Below are 19,366 nucleotides of genomic sequence, written 5' to 3' on the forward strand. Positions count from 1 at the left end.
TGCTATTCACACTTCATGTATTTCACATTGACGTGCCTTAATGCAATTGAGTGCAACTATTTCCTCATTTTGACATGCACTCGTTCAGACTAGTTCTTGATGTGCCGAGAGAGAGATATACACACACACACACACACACACACACACACACACACACACACACACACACACACACACACACACGAGGGTTCTCAGTCCTTTGTTCCCATAGTCAGTGGTGATCCACACAACCAGCAAGTATATGCAAAGACGTGAAAATCCCTTTAAAATGTTCCAATGTGCCTGATTCAAATATTGCCCCTTACCTGAGCTTGCTGGAAGAGATGGAGACCAAGGTTTACCCTCAAACAGAGAATACAGAGAGGTCTCCTGCTGTCCGATGGGAGGGCACACTTCATTCTTGGTGCCGCTGCACGGCGACTTGCTGTACATATCATTAAAGACGCTGTTATTTGGGAACCTTTCCTGTAAAGAACAGAACAAAGTGTTAGAGACAAGAATGTGAACAAACGTAAAAAACACGAGCCCTGTCTCCTCTACGTAAGCCTCTCTCCATACCCTCCCTTACCTGGCTCAGGGAGAATCCAGTGAGTGAGAGGAAAGAGGGGGGCTGGGATATCAGCTCAGATGGCTTTTCCAGAAGAGACTTCTCCAAAAGAAAGAGAGACAATTTACTCCCAGACGAATCTCCCAATTCAAGGTGCAATCTGCTACCAACAATTAACTTTGGAGGCAGGGTACGGGCACTTAAAGGGGGACCTGTCACTTTCCGCAAATATGTAATCTCTTTACCTGGTGTACATGCCGCTGTTCTCCTGAATCTGGCGATGTTTATTATTAGTCCATGCACCTCTGTGTTCCAGAGATATGGGCATTTCTTCCCTGTATGTAAATCTAGCCTTTTCCATAAACTGGGTGTGGTATTCATGAAGAAGCCCATAGAAGAGCTCAGGACCACACCCACTTAGTGTACCATGGGCATAAAGGCCATATCTCAGGAACGCAAAGGTGCAAAAACAAAAAATAAACATCTCCAGATTCAGGAGAACAGAGGCATTTTCACCAGGCAAAAAAATAATACATATTTATGGCAAGCGACAGGTCCTATAACTATAAATGAACTCAACTATACCAAGCTAGGTCTACATAATTACAGGGGTTGTCCAGGTATACTCTCCTGTCCCATCCTAATTAGCAAGACCTGTGAACAACATTTACTACCCAGCATTCTACGGCGGTTCTCCATACCCAATGTCATAAGGCGGGAGAGAACACCCGCACATTCCCTTTATACTAGCATGTTTAGTTAATGGACGCGGTTCATATCTTCTCGCACAAAGACTTACAGCTGCTACTTCTATAATTTTATTTTTCTGTGAATGACTGGTTTACTCACAACAACCCATAAATATATCAAATTCTTCAAAAATATATCAAAATGGGGTGATCTGGATAACAGCAGTCTCTAAAGGACCCTGCATTTCTATGCATTTGACTGACAACGTATTGATTTTTATGGGAGCTTCAGTTCTATTGCGGTGGAGCTGCAGGAAAATTGAACACTTGCTAAAAGAGGTTCCTCTGTAGATGATCGCTAGGAGTGCCAAGCCAATGGTGGAACCTTCCAGTGTCAGCTACTTTATTTGAGGACTCTTCCAAAAAAAAAAAAAAAAAAAAAAAAAAAGTTTTCTACAAAAAACAAACCCCTTTAGAAAAAGTACGCTCCCATTTTTAGATGTTACCATAACTACATAGCATAGGCAAAAACTTGCTGATCGGTGGTGGTCCAACTGCTGGAACCATCATCGATCTAGATTACGGAGCACTCAAATGCTCCATGGGAATGTAGTGGCCAGACATGAGAACAGCCACTCCCATTCATTGGAGATGGAAAACAAAGTTTGGCTTTTCCTGGCAGTCCTGTATAAAATGCAGTGTTCGAGTGTATGTCTGCTACCTGCACAGTGCCAAGATGCTACCGTCCAGGCTGAGAACCACTGAAGAATGAGCTGCTGCTGCGAGCTCAGCCTCAGTGAGTAGTGGCGACATCATCGAGGTTTCCGCAAAGTCACTGAGGCTGCATCCCCAACAAGGACCCTGAACTACGGTGACTTTGGCGAGATCACTACTAGCAAGGTAAAAAAGTCTCAGGGTGCAGCGGTGAGTTCACTGCAGTTCACTGGGAGAAATGAACTTCTGGTGAACAGCAGCTCATTACTCAGGGGTTCTCAGCCTGGATGGTCTCATCTTGGCACCGTCCAGGTTAAAAAATGTTTATCCTCAGACATGGATTACGGCATGGGACAGAACGACGGACACATGAGGGATATGATTGTTTTTTTTACAGGAGACCATGGCTTCAGTGGAATGGGTGTTAGGAGAGTATAACTGTTTGGTATTTTTACATAAAAAAAGGATTTTTTTATTTCAAATAAAAGACTTTGTTCTGGATGTATGTTTATTTAAAATACATAGGATTAGTAATAGATAAATGTCTTATAGACGCCTCTCCATTACTAATCCGTGGGCTTGATATCACTGGAAAATACAAAGGCGCAATCAACCCTACAAATTTTAACCCCACTTGTCACCGCTACAGGGCAAGTGGGAAGAGCCGGGAAAAGTGCCAGGATTGGCGCATGTAATAGATATGTCTTTTCTGGGCGGCTGCAGGCTGCTATTTTTAGGTGGGCGGGCAATATTCATGGCTCTTTACTAGCCTGAGAATACCAGCCCCCAGCTGTTTGCTTTAGCTTGGCTGACTGTCAAAAAAGGGAGGAACTCATGTTTTTTTTTTTTTTTTTTTAATTATTCTTGATAACCAGCCTTGCTGAAAGCTGAGGGTTGCCGTCCATAGCTGTCAGTTTTGCCTTGCTGGTTATTAAAAATACAGGTGAACCCACTCCGCTATTTAAATTTATTTGGAGCGCAGGTGCCGGCTGATGAATACTCCCATCAGCTGCCGCCTGCTCTTGAAGCCATTAGCAGTCGCAGGATGATGGAACTAGTAGTCCCATCAGCCGATGCCAATGACCGGAGGTAAGCGTTTTACCTCCGATCACAGTCACGGGCTCACACGGTCACTTGACAGTCTGGAAACCGCAGCTCTCTGACCGGCGGTAATGATTTTACCACAGATCAAAGGCAGTATTTGCCGCGCCGCTGTCATGAACATGATGGAGTGGCAATTACTGGATGCTCTGGCCCCCGATTCAAGTGAATGGGGTCTGGGGTTCAGATACTGTTCAGGTACCCAGAACAAACTTTTTTTTTTTTATTTAACTGTTCCAGGGGTTCGCCTATCACTTGTGGTAAATTCTAAAGATGGGAATAACCATACAGAGCTCTTTCTTCAGTCTGAGAATCTCAAAGGTGTGTTCCAGTAACCAATCTCTGTTTAGCATGGACTTCTAGTAATAAATTAGGGCAGCTGGCATCCACCGCCCCCCCCCCACAACGTCACTGGATTTACAGGACCAGCATGGCAAATAGAAGGACACTATAAAAGCCACTCACTTCCACAAAAGACATACACTTCAGAGCAAAGAGAGTATTAGTATTGCATAAAGAAGCGAGAATGGGATCAAAACTGTAGCATTAAGATACCAAGTCTGTAAAAGAGCAGAAGCTGGGAGAAGCGCAGCGCACAGAATACATACAAAGAGGCTTCGTCCAGGGAGCGTGGCCAGAGGGCCGAGCAGAGCTGGGTAAAGATCGGGAGGAGGGGAGAAAGCCAGCTCTTCCTCCTCCTCTAGAGCAGCCAGACTCTTTAACAGGTCCGGGGGAAGGAGAGGGGAACGCTTGGGTTCCTAGTAAGAGACAGGCAGAAACAAACAAGGGAGGAAGAGGAGGAAAGAGAAAGCAGAAAAATAAAAATGGAGATAGTACAAGAGAAGTTATATAGAGTATATAGAATAGAACACAAAAAAGTACAATGCAAGATTCCACATGTCTGGGGTTGCACTAAAATCGTAGCACGGGCTATTCTGCTTAGAGAGGTAGAAGCTGGACGCTCGCCTTTGTAACCCAATGTGTCCCACTGAACACTAAAAGAGGGGAGACTGCAATAGGCCTTGTAAAAAAGAAAAACAACAACTCACTTTCTTAATTTTTGGTGGGTTAAAGAAAAGAGAAAAGGGAGATGACGGAGACACACTGTCCCTAATTGAAACGTACATGCAAAACGGTAGAAGATTTGTAATCCAGACCTATTTATCCTGTGCAGCTTGTTGTTTCTCACATCTAACCTACATGTACTTCATACGAAGGATGCGGGCATGCAGAGGGGGTTGTAGGCTGTGTTATCTAGTATTAACTGGTTCCAGGCTGCGCATTCATCAGCCTGCCCAGCAATGTGATTGCGGGGTGACAATACATTCCCAAGGCAGCTGGGGGCCTTTCATGGTTCTTGGTACACCTATGAAAACCAGCCATAGGACGGTAATGACAGGTTGTTGATGATGGTCCCAAGATCGCCATTTTTACTACCAAAGTATTGCATTATGTATTAAAGGGAACCTGTCAGCAGGATTGTGCACAGTAACCTACACACAGCGTCAAGTCGGCGCCATTATACTGAGTAGGCCGGGGTCAGACTTGCAAGAAACTCAGACAAGTCTCGCCGCCAGCACACAGGACTGGAGTGTGCGGTGGCATGTATTTCCAGACAGCTGAACGCTCCAATCTGAGTGCCGGGTATTGACGTACGAGACTCGTCCGAGTTTCTCGCAAGTCTGACCTCGGCTTTACAATGATACCTTGGTTGATGAAATCCGTTTTGTGGTTGTTTAATCTTTATTTTCAGTTTTGAGGTAATGATATGCTCGTGCTTTTTTTATGAATTTATGGACCAAAGAAAAGCACTATATACACATCATAGATGCAAACGTGCTGGATATGGAGAGAAGTCTACAAAGTATATGAATAGCGGCACCGGTGTATAGTTTCTTCAACCCCTTTGTCCGGAAGTCTTGAGCCAGGTATTAGAGCTTAATTCAGCCCGAGTGCCTGGATTAACGGTGCTCTGCATATATGGATAAGAAAAAGTATGTGGCACTCACCATGGCAAGTTTGTAGAAAATTACTTTATTGCATGACTTCCATCTTAGATGGCCGGGGGCAGAGGTATGCAGAAGTGCGCAGGGAGAGGGAGAAAAGGACTGTCCTTTTTCTCCCCTCCCCGCACATCTCTGAACCCGTCCATCTAAGATGAAAGTCATGCAATAAAGGAATTTTCTACAAAATTGCCATGGTGAGTGCCGCATACTATTTCTTTTATTTTGAATATATATATATATATATATATATATATATATATATATATATATATATATATATATATATATATATATATATATATATATCTATCTATCTCCATCCTGACACTGTGTGGGTTACTCAGCACAATCTTGCCGACAGGTTAAAAGGAAAAAAAAAAAAAAAAAAAAAAAACACTGCCTTTTCCAACTCTGGGGAAAAAACAAACTGCGATTTTGTATCCACACGTCCGTAAAAAAAAAAAAGAAGTTATTTGAACATGCAAAAATAATTGACCTACGTTGTATTATAAAAATTTTAAAACGTCAGAATTGTTTTGTTTTTTTTTTTTGGGGGGGGGGGGGGGACTCCTTAACCAAAGTGCAATAAGGAGTGCTAAAATAAAGTACACACTCCAAATTGATACCAAAGAGAAGTCGAAACACAAGCCATTTATTTTTTTTTTTTTACAATTTGCTTTTTTTTTTTTTTTTTTACACCAGTGGGGGGGGGGGGACAACGGACCAGTAGAATCAGAAACTCCAACTCGTCCTGCTCAAGACAAGTCCTCGTATGTTGTGGCGATTACTAAGCGGCACGGTCCCATATACTAGTATTACAGGGCTAACATTTTTCTGCACTCCCCATTAATGTTATTGAAAAGGAGGGAAAGAATGAGAAATTTAGGAAAGCCACTCACTCAAAAGCAAAAAAAGGAAAGAAAAAAAAAAAAAAAAAAAAAAGTACAAAATTGGAGCGAGGAGATTAGTGAGTCGTCTGGAAGGGAACACACATCACATTGTAAAGAAAATATTACCTCAAATGGCAACCTTGTCAATGAATCCTGCCCTGAACGATAGCCGGTCGGCTGGCGCTTGCCCCTTTGGTTATTAATTGACTGCTGTGCCAATAGCGGTCGGTTGTCATTTAGGTTGTAGGATGCTTGTTCCCCCCAGTAGAAGTCGGACATCTTCATCTCAGAAGTGTTCTGGTTGTAGGCGTCCAATGGGAAAGGCTTCATCTTCTTCTCCAGGGGTTGCTGCTGCTGCTGAATAAGCGGATGCTGTAGGCACTGCTCCAGCATGCTCAGGGGCTCAGTGGGTAGGCGACCATCCATGAAATAGTTTGACTTCATGGGAGGCAACAGCTTTCCAAGCGAGTTTGGGACTTGAGGAGAGTTCCACAACTGCTTAGATACATCCGCGTTCTGCTGGTACTGTGAAACAAGACATTGGCCACAAATGTGAAACTCAATGATATGTTTAATTTGAAAAATGGAACTTATGACATTTTCTTAAGCGTATTGAATCACAAAAGAATGAGCAGAGAGGTAAAAGTGGTAAAAGGGATATTTCCATTTCATAAAGTAATGACATATCGCTAGATTAAGCCATAACTTTATGATTGGTGGAGGTCCGATCACTGCAACTCCCGCTGATCTTGAGAATAAAGGGGGTCTTTCCTTGCACAGCGTTCTGCAGGGGAACTGCAGCAAAGTTCGGTTAAGTGAATGGAGCTGTGCTGCAGTTTTCTGCATGGTCAAGGAAAGCCAAAAGGGGTTGCAGGGGGCAGATCAGATTTATCCAGGAGGCCATAATAAAAGAGGAGAATCTGACAGGTGGTGAGAGTCTGTGTGCCTAGCCACAAATCGAACTCTAGTCAGGTGTAAGATTTCTGGAACGCTATAGTTTCTCATGAATTACATAAGGCGTGATGTCAAGGCTCCCACCGCAACCCAGCCCCACTCAGCAAAACTGGTGTGAAAAGGCCAAAAGTCATAAAACCGTTTGCAAACATTCCAAAGATTTTTCCTCCAGAATTCTGCAGGAAAAGCTTTGCTGAATGGAGGCCAATATGATCCTTACTGCTAACTTGCAGCTGTTGTAAAGTAAAAACCTGCAAAATCCATTTTCTGGTGCATAGTAGGGATCGGTACGGATAGTTTTCAGACATAAAATAAAAACATGCAAGAATTATACCTGCTGAAGGGAAGGGTGATGTTGGGGGTGCTTTCCAAGTGACTGTATAGGTTTAGTAGGCGACTGCTGCTGCGCCATTACTTGCATCTGCAGTTGGGCCGACGTCGGTGTGCTAGACTGAGTTGGAGAACTGGACGGAGCCTGCGGCTGTGACTGGCCAGGCAGCTGGTTACCAAGAGCTCCTCCTTGGCTAGGTGTCCCTGGGCCAGATGGCCGCTGCTGACTGTAAGGAATGTGGGACTGTTTCCCTTGAGGCCCTTGATTCCCAGCAGTAGAATGAGAAGAAGCTTGCAGAAAAGATCCTGGGACATTGACTCCAGGAGGAAAGGTAAATCCAGAGCTCATTGAGAATGCCACAGGTGGGATGACATAGGTCGGAGGGGGAAATCCTGCGGAGGAGGAGCATAGTCTGACGTAAAGCTTTAAATGACTGAAACAGCAATGCTAACACCACTAGAAAGGAGCCCTTAATGATATTTTGCTTTTTATAAATACCTGGTCGGCTAGGCAAAGGTGGGAAGGCTCCAGGATGGTGGATCGGTATGAACTGGGTGTTGTTGCTTGGACTTGATGTTGGCGTCACTGGAGTTTTTCTTGACTCAGACACTGGTGTTTTCACCTACAATAGGGGACAGAAAAGTCAAAGACCTCCCCTAAAATATGAAGAGAAATACACTGTGGAATTGTACCAATAGATACCTGCACAGCGATGCTCTGCTTTGTCGGTTCTTGCACCTTGTCAGTGCCGATCTTCTTGGGTTCAGTCTTCCGTTTGCCATTAATATCCTTCTTGTTAGCAGCTGAATTAATCAATTTATTAAAGTCTCTCTGCTCTTTACAAGCATTGACCGTTCTCGTGTAACTCCGAGCTAGCACCTCGCGGTTTACCTCCTGGGGTTTAATGTTCTCTTTGAAAGTAACCACAGGCTTTTCAGAGGATTCGCCGTTGGGACTGCGCCCAGTGGAAAGTACAGATTTCAAACCAGGACTTCCCTCTGTTTTCTGAGTGTCCGCTTGTCTCGTCTCTTGAGGTGAGGGAATGTCTTCAACATCATCTGCATCCTCAATCATGACTTCAGGAATATCAGTGGAAAAGGAGACCTCACCTTTCACAGTACGGTACTGCATCAGCCTGTCAATTTATCAAAAATAGAAAAAAAAAAAAAAAAGGAGATTTTTGTGTACTCACCGTAAAATCTCTTAGCCTCTAATTGGGGGACACAGAACCATGGGTGTTATGCTGCTGTCCACTAGGAGGCGACACTATATATAATCTGAAAAAGATTAACTATGGCTCCTCCTCTGCAGTATACACCCCTGGACGGCGTCAGCCTTCTCCAGTTTTGTGCAAAAGCATTAGGAGGAACGTAACAGAAACGACATAACCATGCCTGTAAGAAGGCAACTATGTACGAGCTCAAAGAACAATATGAGAACTCAACCGTAAACAACGGCCCGTAAGGGCAACAGGGTGGGAGCAGTGTCCCCCAATTAGAGGCTAAGAGAAAGATTTTACGGTGAGTACACAAAAATCTCCTTTACTCTGTCGCCTCATTGGGGGACACAGAACCATGGGACGTCCCAAAGCAGTCCCTGGGTGGGAAGCAATGGACAAATATTGTGCTAGCAGGTCCCTAAACTTGGGGCACTGCCGCCTGCAGAACCCGTCTACCCAGGCTTGCATCCGCTGAGGACTGGGTATGAACACTGTAGTGTTTCGTAAACGTGTGTAGGCTAGTCCAAGTGGCCGCCTTACACACTTGTTGCGCCAAAGCCTGGTGCCGAATGGCCCAGGAGGCCCCTACTGCCCGCGTAGAGTGTGCCGTGATACCGGCCGGAAGAGGAGAATTGTTAAGGCGGTAAGCCTCTTGTATGGTGTACTTGATCCACCTGGCAAGGGTGGCTTTGGAAGCCGGCAGACCCTTTCGAACGCCTTCCGGAAGAAGGAAAAGGGAATCAGACTTCCGGAAGGGTGCAGTCCTAGACACGTATATGCGCAATGCCCTGACGAGGTCAAGCGTATGCAGAGCCTTCTCCACTCTATGAACCGGGCAAAGGGATGGCAATGAAATTTCCTCATTGAGGTGGAAGTTGGACACAACCTTCGGAAGGAAGGATGAGACTGTACGGAGAACCACCTTGTCCTGGTGAAAGGCTAGGAAGGGCCGTCTGCAGGAGAGTGCTGACAATTCAGACACCCTGCGAAGCGAGCTGATTGCCACCAGAAAAAACACTCTGTGATAGAATGCGGAGTGGGACTTCCTTAAGGGGTTCGAAAGGTGGTGCCTGCAATGCTGTCAGGACCAGGTTGAGGTCCCACGTTTCCAGTGGACGTCTTTAGGGGGGAACCAATCGGGAAACCCCCTGGAGAAAGGTCCTTACTTGCGGCTTGTTAGCGATGCGCCTGTGAAAGAGCACTGAGAGCGCTAACACCTGGCTCTTAAGCGAGCCTAGGGATAGCCTGGCGTCCAGGCCCGATTGAGAAACCCAAGTACCTTTGGGAGGGAATAAGGGAGTGGGACCTGTCAGCGAGATTCGCACCAGGTAAAAAAAAAAGCTCTCCAGGTACGGTAATAAATCTTGGCGGAGGCTGGCTTCCCTGCCCTGATCATAGTCGTAATGACATCCGGTGAGAGCCCTGCCTGGGTTAGAACCCAGGTTTCAAGGGCCACGCCATCAAATTGAGAGCCCCTGCGTTGAGATGGTAGAACGGACCTTGTGACAGAAGGTCGTGACAGTCGGGGAGACGCCAGGGGGCGTCTGCTGTAAGTTGTACGATGTCGGCGTACCATGTACGTCTGGGCCAGTCTGGCGCGATCAAGATGGTTGGAACTCCCTCTTGTTTGATATTCCTCACTACTCTGGAGATCAGGGGGAGGGGTGGCAAAATGTACAGAAGCTGGAACTGGGTCCAGTCCTGAACCAGGGCATCCGCTCCGAACGACCGCGGGTCGCGTATCCTGGCCATGAAATTGGAGACCTTGGCATTGAGATGGAATGCCATTAGGTCCACGTCCGGGGTCCCACAGCGATGGCAGATCTGGTGAAAAATTTCGGGATGGAGAGACCACTCCCCCAAGTCCATTCCTTGTCTGCTGAGGAAGTCTGCTTCCCAGTTGTCCACACCCAGAATGTGGACCGCCGAGAGTACCGACCTCGTGTCTTCCGCCCAGTGGAGGATATGTGCCACTTCTCTCATTGCTTGGGTACTGCAGGTCCCGCCTTGGTGATTCACATATGCCACCGCCGTGGCATTGTCCGACTGTATCCTGATATGAGAGGCTGCCAGCAAGTAATGAAAGGCTCTCAGTGCCAGGAAGATGGCCCGAATCTCCAGGATATTGATGGGCAAGGTCGCTTCCACTGGTGACCACTTGCCTTGTGCCCTGTGATGTAGGTGCACCGCACCCCAACCTGTCAGGCTTGCATCAGTGGTGAGGACCTTCCATTGACCTGAGAGAAAGGATTTTCCCCTTGCAAGCGAAGTTGGCTTGAGCCACATGTGTAGGGACCTCCTGGTCGACGATGTCAGCCAGAACTCCCTGTCGAGGGAGAAGGGATTCCTGTCCCAACACTTGAGGATGGCTAGATGAAGAGGCCTGAGGTGAAACTGGGCAAATGGTACCGCCTCCATTGCTGCTGCCATCCTGCCGAGGACTCTCATGGCAAACCGGAAAGATTGGGGAGGATTGCGCAGGAGTATGCGAACTCCCAAACGGAGAGCCAGTGCCTTGTCCCTGGGAAGGAGCACCAGACCCCTGGAGGTGTCGAATAGCATCCCTAGGAAGGTCAGGGACTGACTCGGGGTAGTCGATGACTTTTGTAAGTTGACTAACCAGCCCAGTCGACTCAGTGTCGATTGTGATTGAGACGCTGACTTCGCAGTCCTTGAAGGTGGAAGCCTTGATGAGAAGGTCGTCCAGATATGGAACGACTACAACGCCTCTGGAGTGTAGAACGTCCATGGTGGCTGCCATGATTTTGGTAAACGTCCTGGGAGCCTCAAAACGGGCCGCAATTCTACAATATCTGCTGAAGCTGAGGCCCTCAGTGATTTGCCTCCAAGAAACACATCTGGTAAAAGACAAAGTAGCTATGTTACAAAAAAGGTGTGTGAGGAAGGCTTATCACTCAACGTACTCAGCCTATGCTAGGGAAGTGTCGGTGTTGATCCACACTTCTACTCCATATGAAGAAGTGGAGACTATAATAGACAAGGATGGGCAATATGTGTTTATTGTATGTAGGATATTGAATAGATTATTATGTATTGTGTCTTTGTATATCCCTCCACCATTTTCTGGAAAAAAGATACAGGAAATTCTGGACTTATCCGGGAAATGGACTGGGGTCCCGTTGCTTGTAATACGTGATGTGAATAATATTGCAAATGATCATTGGGATAAGGGTAAACATGCGGGGAGCAGAGAGGGAGGGAATGTGACACCTTTCGGAAACTACATGAGGGAAACTGGTTGGATAGACTTGTGGAGAGTTCGGAATATGGAGAACTACACTTACTCGTGCTACTCGCGACGTATGGATCCCTGTCTCGCATTGATGTGGCTTTGGGAAATGAGGGGATGGATAACTTGGTACAGGAAGTGGAATATTTGCCCAGAGTCCTATCGGATCATTGTCCACTGGTGATATCTCTACAATTGGGAGAACGGGGGAGGTTGACAGGTATGGGATGGAAAATTCATCCCTTTTGGTTACGGTTGCTGGATATGGGAAAGATAGGAGAGGAGCTGGGAGAATTCTTTAGGACAAACGAAGGAAGTGCAGAGGGTCATATAGTCTGGGATACTATGAAGGCGTTTTTGAGAGGGATTTTATTCAGAGAAGTGTCTCGATATAAGACTAGGTCTCAAAATCTAGACAAAGCAGTGATGGAGGAATTAAGGGCGGCTGAGGAAGCACTGGGTGCGCAGTGTACTAAAGCGACGCAAACCCGCATGAGAGTGGCCCAGTCGGAAGTTAATAAACTTCACATCCGTAAGGCGGAGAGACGGCGGGCATTTCAGAACGAGGCATTCTATGCGGAGGGTGAAAAAGTGGGGCACTTCCTCTCAGTGATAGCTTCGGCACAACGGGAATCCTCACATGTATATGCAATTAAAACTAAGGAAGGTAATGTGGTTACACAGGGGGATCAAATTTTGGATGTATTTAAACAATTTTATAGTGAGCTATACTCCTCAAAGATACATAAAGGTCAAGAGGAGATGGACAGGTATCTGAGGGCGATTAAGCTTCCTAGATTGGGGGAGGAAGACAGAGAATGGATGGATAGGCCGCTTGCAGCAGAGGAGTTGAGGATGGCACTGGCGGACATGGCGGGAAATAAGGCCCCGAGGGTGGATGGCATTCCGACAGAGGTGTATAAAATTCTTAATGAAGAAGTAATAACTAAATTGGAGAAGGTATTTAATGAGTCGTTGGAGAGGGGAATGTTACCTACATCTATGAGAGAGGCCATTATGGTGGTCATTCCTAAAGCTGATAAGGACCCATTGAATCCGGAGTCCTACAGACCAATTTCACTCCTTACGGCAGATGTAAAGATTCTGGTGAAGGCCTTGGCCAACAGACTGACCCACGTGATTGATAAAGTAATCCACCCAGATCAATCGGGATTTATGCCCAATAAATCTACAGCAATCAATTTAAGGAGGCTATATTTATATATGCAAATTCCAGCTGAAAATGCTGGAAAGAGAGTATTAGTGTCTCTGGATGCCCATAAGGCATTTGATTGTGTAGAATGGAAGTACTTGTGGTCGGTTTTGATGGGTCTTGGGTTCGGGCCCAAGTGTGTGTGTGTGTGTGTGTGTGTGTGTGTGTGTGTATATATATATTATATATATATATATATATATATATATATATATATATATATATATATATATATATATATTATATATATATAAATTAGAGTGAAATGAATTATCTATCTCATTACATAGGGGTACGAGGCAGGGATGCCCGTTGTTTCCGTTGCTGTTTGCCCTCGCCGTGGAGCCTCTGGCCACTAAAATAAGGGATGCACAAGAGATAAAAGGATTTGTTTATGGAGTGAAGGAGGAGAGGGTGTCTTTGTATGCCGACGATATTTTGTTATTTTTGGAGGACTCGGGAGAATTTGGATAACGCGGTGGCATTAGTTGAGGAATTCGGGGAATTTTCCGGACTCAAAATCAATTGGGACAAATCGTGCATAATGCCCATTGATGAGGTAGATAGGGATATGGGGGAGGTGGAAAGGTCAGCAAAATTGAAGGTGGTTTCGGGATTTAAATATTTGGGGATACAAATCGCCCTTCCGTTGACTAGGTTTGAAGAACTTAATTTAAGCCCTTTGTTACAAAAAATTCGTTCCAAAATATCAGCATAAACTAAATAATGTCATCAGATTGGAAAGGGGGGCTTATTTAAAAAGAAATGCATTAAGAAAGTTTTACAAAATTTGGCAGCCATGGATGGAGTCACCGGGTCTCCCCTCGGGCGCACTGGTACGGGATGCGATGTTGGACCAGTTGCTGTTGTGCTTGCGATGAGGGGATGCTTGGGGGGTGAAAATAAAGTCTAGTGCCCTTTGTGGCGAAGTAGATTTTGAGTGGCGCGGTGGGAGGGAGCTGGGGTGGATTGGACCTGATATCTGTGGGGGGCGGGGGGGGGCGAAATATGATGCGGAGTGGCGCGGCTGGCGGGGATGGTTTTCCCGCTGAAATGAGGCACTGATGTATAATTTTGATTTTTGTTTATTTGTGGAGCCATGTTGTTTATAGGCTCAATTTTATGCAAATATCTGTGTTTTGAGATTTCTTCTTTTTATTTATTCTTACACAGGAAGAGTTTTACCCTTTAAATAATATTTGCTCTCAATGTAAATTTTACTAGCTATACAAGATGTCATATTCTTTCTGTATTGATTCATGAATGTTTAATAAAAAAGATCTGATTCAAAATATCAGCATGGAACAAATTACATCTTTCGGTAATTGGAAGGGTGAACCTTTTAAAAATGATTGTGATGCTACAGCTTTTATATGTACTGCATAATTCTCCAATTTGGATCTCGCAGAGTAGGTTCCACAAAATTAAATCGCTGTTTGGCGAACTAATATGGGGGGGGGGGGGGGAAGCCCACGGTTTAAACAAGAAACGTTGCAGAGGCCAAAGGAGGAAGGAGGTTTGGCGCTTCCCAACCCCTGGGTCTATTTTCTATCAGCACAATGCCAGCATATTGGAGGATGGGGGGGTGGAGACGGGACAGGGACAATCGCCTAGTAGTTTGAGATGTTTGTTTGGAAAATGGCCTCTGGGAGAGAGTTTGGAAGGGAGGCAGTTTTTAAAATTAGGCTCTCGGTTTCCTACTGTTCTTCTAATTCATAAGGTTTGGGAAAAAGTTAAACAGATAAGGGGTGTCACGGGCTTTACCAAATACTCTCCTGTATGGGATAATATAAATTTTCAAGAATTCGAGCAAATGGAAGGATTTGGGCCCTGGAGAGAGGCAGGAATCAGAAGGATGGGACAGCTAATGGGTCAGGGGAGACTTAAGTCATTTGTGGAGCTGCAGACAGAATTCCAGTTACCGCATTCAAATTTGTTTCATTATAAAAGAATTCAGCATGCGTATCGATCGCAATGTCGGAGAAAACTTATTGAGATCCAGTTTGATATCACGCTGGCCTCCATTTTGGAGAACAGCGTGACAAGGGGGGCAATCTCAGAAGTGTATAGAGATTTATTATTCACTTTTCTAGTCAAACATCCCATCAAGTCTAGAGTGAAATGGGAAGCTGAATTGGGAGAGATAAATGACGATAGATGGGAATCTATTTTAGAATATGTGCCTAAGATCTCTATGAGCGAACCTGGGAGGATGTCTCAGCTATACGTAATTCATAGAGCTTACAGAACTCCCGATAGACTGTTCAAGATGGGTTTGAGGTCTGATTCCGAGTGTCCACGATGTTCGCAGGAACGGGCAGACATGTTGCACATGCTGTGGCTTTGCCCTAGATTGTCTACGTACTGGACAGTTGTATTGAGTCGGATTGAATTGATATATAGGTGTGCAATCCCCAGAGACCCTTTGGTCTGTATATTAGGTTATGTGGAAGAATTAGTAGCGGTATCCATGGTCAAACTGGCGATTGCTAGACTGTTGTTCATAGCAAGGAAGTTGATCGCTCGGTTCTGGATCAGAGAAGAGCCTCCGACGAGACTTTCTTACGCAGGTGGAGCATATAATTTCATTGGAAAAAAGTATATACTAAAAGAGAAATAAACTCGATGTATTTCATAAGATATGGCAGCCATGGGTAGAATGGAGTTAGATTTGTGGGGAGGACGTATTATGATATTCATAATAAACAATTATATATGGATGTGGGAAAGAGTACCGGAATAGAAATGAGGAAGACACTGAAGGGGTCTCGGGGGGGGGGGGGGGGGGGGGTTTGTTTATAAAAATATATGATTATATGTGAACAACTGCTTGATGTCATATATGTTATAATTGTTATCGTTTAATAAAAAATTTATCTGATAAAAAAAAAACCAAAAAAAAAAAACACATCCTGGGAGCCGTGGCGAGTCCGAACAGGAGAGCCACGAACTGGTAGTGGTCCTGGTTGATCGCGAACCTGAGAAATCTTTAATGGGCGGGAGCAATTGGTTTATGCAGGTATGCATCTTGTATGTCTATGGAGGCGAGATATTCTCCCTGCTCCATGGACGCAATGATGGACCGAAGGGACTCCATACGAAAATGACGGACCCGTACATATTTGTTGAGTTGTTTTAGGTCTAGTATGGGCTGGACGCTGCCTCCTTTATTGGGGACTACGAATAGATTGGAGTAGAACCCTCGGAAGTGTTCGGTCGTGGGAACCGGTACTACGACTCCTGCTTGAAGGAGAGAGGAGACCGCCTGGTGAAAGGCACAAGCCTTGTCTGGCGGTTTTGGTGGAAGAGAGAGGAAGAACCGGTTCGGTGGACTGGAAGTGAACTCTATCTTGTATCCGGAAGACACTATTTCCCTGACCCACCTGTCTTCTGTAATAGACAGCCAGACTTGCTGAAAGAGTAGAAGTCGTCAGCCTACTGGTGGGGTGTCTTCCGGAGTTCGTGAGTCATGATGAAGCGAAATTCTGAGGTTTTCCTCCTTTGGGCTTCGCCTGGCCTGCTTTCGACTGCCAGGTCCTGTCCGGCCTCTGCGCCGCCCGTGGGTTGTCCCTGCGTGGAGAGCGGTTACGATTTTGTGCTGGGCACGAGACTGATAAGCCCGAAGAATTCCGAAAGGATCGGAATCGTGTTTGGTTACGCCGTTTAAACGTGCGTTTAGGTTTGAGTTGAGAGAGAGAGGTACTCTTACCCCCAGTGGCGTTGGATATCATTGTGTCCAACTTTTCACCGAAAAGCCGTCCACTGCAGTACGGGAGATGCGTGAGGGATTTCTTTGAGGCCGCGTCCGCTTTCCATTCCCGCAGCCAGAGGATACGCCGAATTGTGATGGCGTTTGCTGCTATCCCCGCTACACCTCTTGCAGAGTCAAGGGCTGCATGAAGCATGTAATCTGCTACTACTGCTATTTGAACCGCATGGTCCGACAGCTCAGGATTTGAAGTTTGCAGGCCATCTTGCAATGTTTTTGGCCCAAGCCAGAATGGCCGTGGCCGCCCAAACTGAAGCGAACGCGGGGGCCAGGGAGGCCCCCTGCCGCTTCAAACACTGACCGAGCCATGCGTTCTGCCTGTCGGTCTGCTGCGTCCCTGAGGGTTGAGCTATCTGGCAGTGAGAGGAGGGTCTGTGCTGCTAGTCTAGAGACTGGGGGGTCCACTTCGGGTGGATCTGTCCACTTTGTCCTTTTGTGGGAAGGGGTACCTAGCTTCTAAATATTTACGACTGGTGACTTTCTTATCAGGCTGCGAAAACTGCTTGGTAAGGATCTCTTGAAATTCCGGGTGGTTAGTGAAAACCTTAGGTGGTTTCAGAACACCTTCAAAGCAAATATTGTGTTCTGGGACTTCCGGGGTTGGATCAGAAATGTCCAGCACCCGATGGATGGAAGAGATTATGTCCTCAACTAGCGCGGTGTTGCTAGTGGGACAAGGGACCAGAGACCTCTCTGTCTCATTGTCTGAGTCGGAGTCACAGATGCCTTCCAAATCCTGCATATCGCTCAGGCGTTCCCTGGTGGGTGAGCTGGGGCGGAGGTCTTCTTGCAGAGATCTGCGTTGTCTGTCTCTGGTAGGGGATGGTCTAGGCGACCTGGGACCACGGTGTCTCTCCCTGTGCTATGGGATGACGCAGCGGAACGCGACGTGTGGGTCCGCTTACGTCTGGGAGAGCCAGAAACGGCCTGTCCCTGGGTGGAGCTGTCCCTTTGCTGGGTAACACTCATAGGCGAGACATGACCCTGCAGAGCCTGGAGTAATGGGGAGGTCAGGTTATCTATGGACTGTGTCAGACTGCGACATCTGGGTAGCCCATTCCGGCATGGTAGCGGCCGCTGACGCAATGATAGGAGCTTCCTGGGGCTTTGACCCAGTATTTTTGATACAATCCTTGCAGTGCGGGTACGTGCTGCCACTGGGGAGAGTGGCTTTGCAGGCTGTGCAGAAAGCATAAAAACAGTCCTGCCTGGTTCTTTTCCTTGAGCCCAGCATAGTGCATAGAGGCTGCTAGCAGAGGACTGTACAGGGGTGACTACGCAGGGGAGCGATGGAAAACCTTGTAGGTAATATGGATTCACAGCCAAGTAAAGAGAACACGGCTGTGATCTTAATCCACCAGTGTGCCCCTAGGTCCAGCGCTGACAATTCACAGTCCTGTGCCCCCCGGAGACTGCTGGCATTGCTGCTGCTTTATGGGACAGCGTCTGCTGCAGCGAAGATGACTGCCGAGGAGATGAGGAGGGAGAAGAAGTGGGCGGAGAGCTGAGAAAGAGCGCGGAGAGATGTGAAAAAACGTGCCCTTTCTGCCTCGATCCGCCCCTTCTATGACACTGTGGAGTCATATTTGTCATCCTGGGGGGCGGGCCGGGGGGGCGGAGAGGAGGCGGCGACCTCAACTAGGCCGAAGCAGCTGCCTAAACTAGATTTCTATGCCCAGGAAGGGCTCCAGGCCAGCGCGGTAGTCCGGGGGGGGGGGGGGGTGTCGTATTTTTACCGGTCCCCCCCGGATTGAAAGGCAGGCTAGCGGTGGGGCCACAACCTGAAGCGGGGCCCTGTGATGGGTTCCCCTGCGGCGCTGTAGACTAATGCTGCCGCAGACACAGGGGCGCATAGAGCCCAGTGTCTGCATGTGCTATGCCTGCCTGCACTCCCCCCGGCCCCGACAGGAGCCCGCAGCTGGCTGGGGTCCCTGGATGCTACGTAGGTTGCCATGGACAGACCCTACCTGCGGCGTCTCAACCTAATACCACCAGAGGGGGATTAGGGAGGGTGCTGCTGTCACCGTCAGGGGGCTTCTTCCTCGCCTCGACCTCAACCCAAGACCAAAAGGAATTGGGGAAGGAGGGGGGGTCTCAACTTCGAACCAGCACCCGCAGGACTGGGGAAGAAGCGACATCGGGAACCGCCATCTCAACTTCAAGTGGGCACCCCATAATAGGGGGCCGAGGAAAAAGCCATGCCGGGAGTCTCACTGAGGAGACCCACTTTTCTTCATCTGTCATCTGAAGAAAAACGGAAAAAAAGAAAAATCCTTTAGGTGTGCCTCCTTGCGACACTAAGCAAAAACTGGAGAAGGCTGACGCCGTCCAGGGGTGTATACTGCCGAGGAGGCGCCATAGTTAATCTTTTTCAGATTATGCATAGTGTCTCCTCTTAGTGGACAGCAGCATAATACCCATGGTTCTGTGTCCCCCAATGAGGCGACAGAGTAAAATGAATACAGTAAAATTAATCTCTAATCATCCAGTCATTTACGGCAACTCTCCATAGAAATAAAAAGGTAGTGGACCGAATTGTTTCTACCATCCCTATGGGACTTCTCTTCATCGCCCAACCTCACGCTCAAACGTAAAAAAATATATAAATATATCCTTCAATTATCATGGTATTTCTGACTATGTTGCAATGAATAAATTGTTTTTATCCTAAATTCTAACAAAC

General features: G+C 46.7%; 1 protein-coding gene across 6 annotated transcripts in view; it reads right to left on the bottom strand.

Annotated features, from left to right (window-relative positions):
• SMG7 (SMG7 nonsense mediated mRNA decay factor) overlaps nucleotides 1–19,366 on the bottom strand; it is a 63,631-nt gene that overhangs the window by 7,434 nt on the left and 36,831 nt on the right. For 2 of the 6 annotated variants that reach the window (XM_073571325.1, XM_073571323.1), the window contains exons 14-20: nucleotides 7,935–8,367; nucleotides 7,731–7,854; nucleotides 7,236–7,624; nucleotides 6,074–6,472; nucleotides 3,660–3,809; nucleotides 569–649; nucleotides 306–465 (exon numbers count right to left, since the gene is read on the bottom strand). In XM_073571325.1, coding sequence (XP_073427426.1) covers nucleotides 306–465; nucleotides 569–649; nucleotides 3,660–3,809; nucleotides 6,074–6,472; nucleotides 7,236–7,624; nucleotides 7,731–7,854; nucleotides 7,935–8,367 — 1,736 coding nt within the window. The remainder of the gene's footprint in view (nucleotides 1–305; nucleotides 466–568; nucleotides 650–3,659; nucleotides 3,810–6,073; nucleotides 6,473–7,235; nucleotides 7,625–7,730; nucleotides 7,855–7,934; nucleotides 8,368–19,366) is intronic. The other 4 variants (XM_073571324.1, XM_073571326.1, XM_073571327.1 and 1 more) reach the window with 4 other exon arrangements.

The sequence above is a fragment of the Dendrobates tinctorius genome, unplaced genomic scaffold (genome assembly GCF_039654945.1).
Source record: "Dendrobates tinctorius isolate UK_male_01 unplaced genomic scaffold, ASM3965494v1 ptg000029l, whole genome shotgun sequence".
NCBI lineage: Eukaryota > Metazoa > Chordata > Amphibia > Anura > Dendrobatidae > Dendrobates > Dendrobates tinctorius.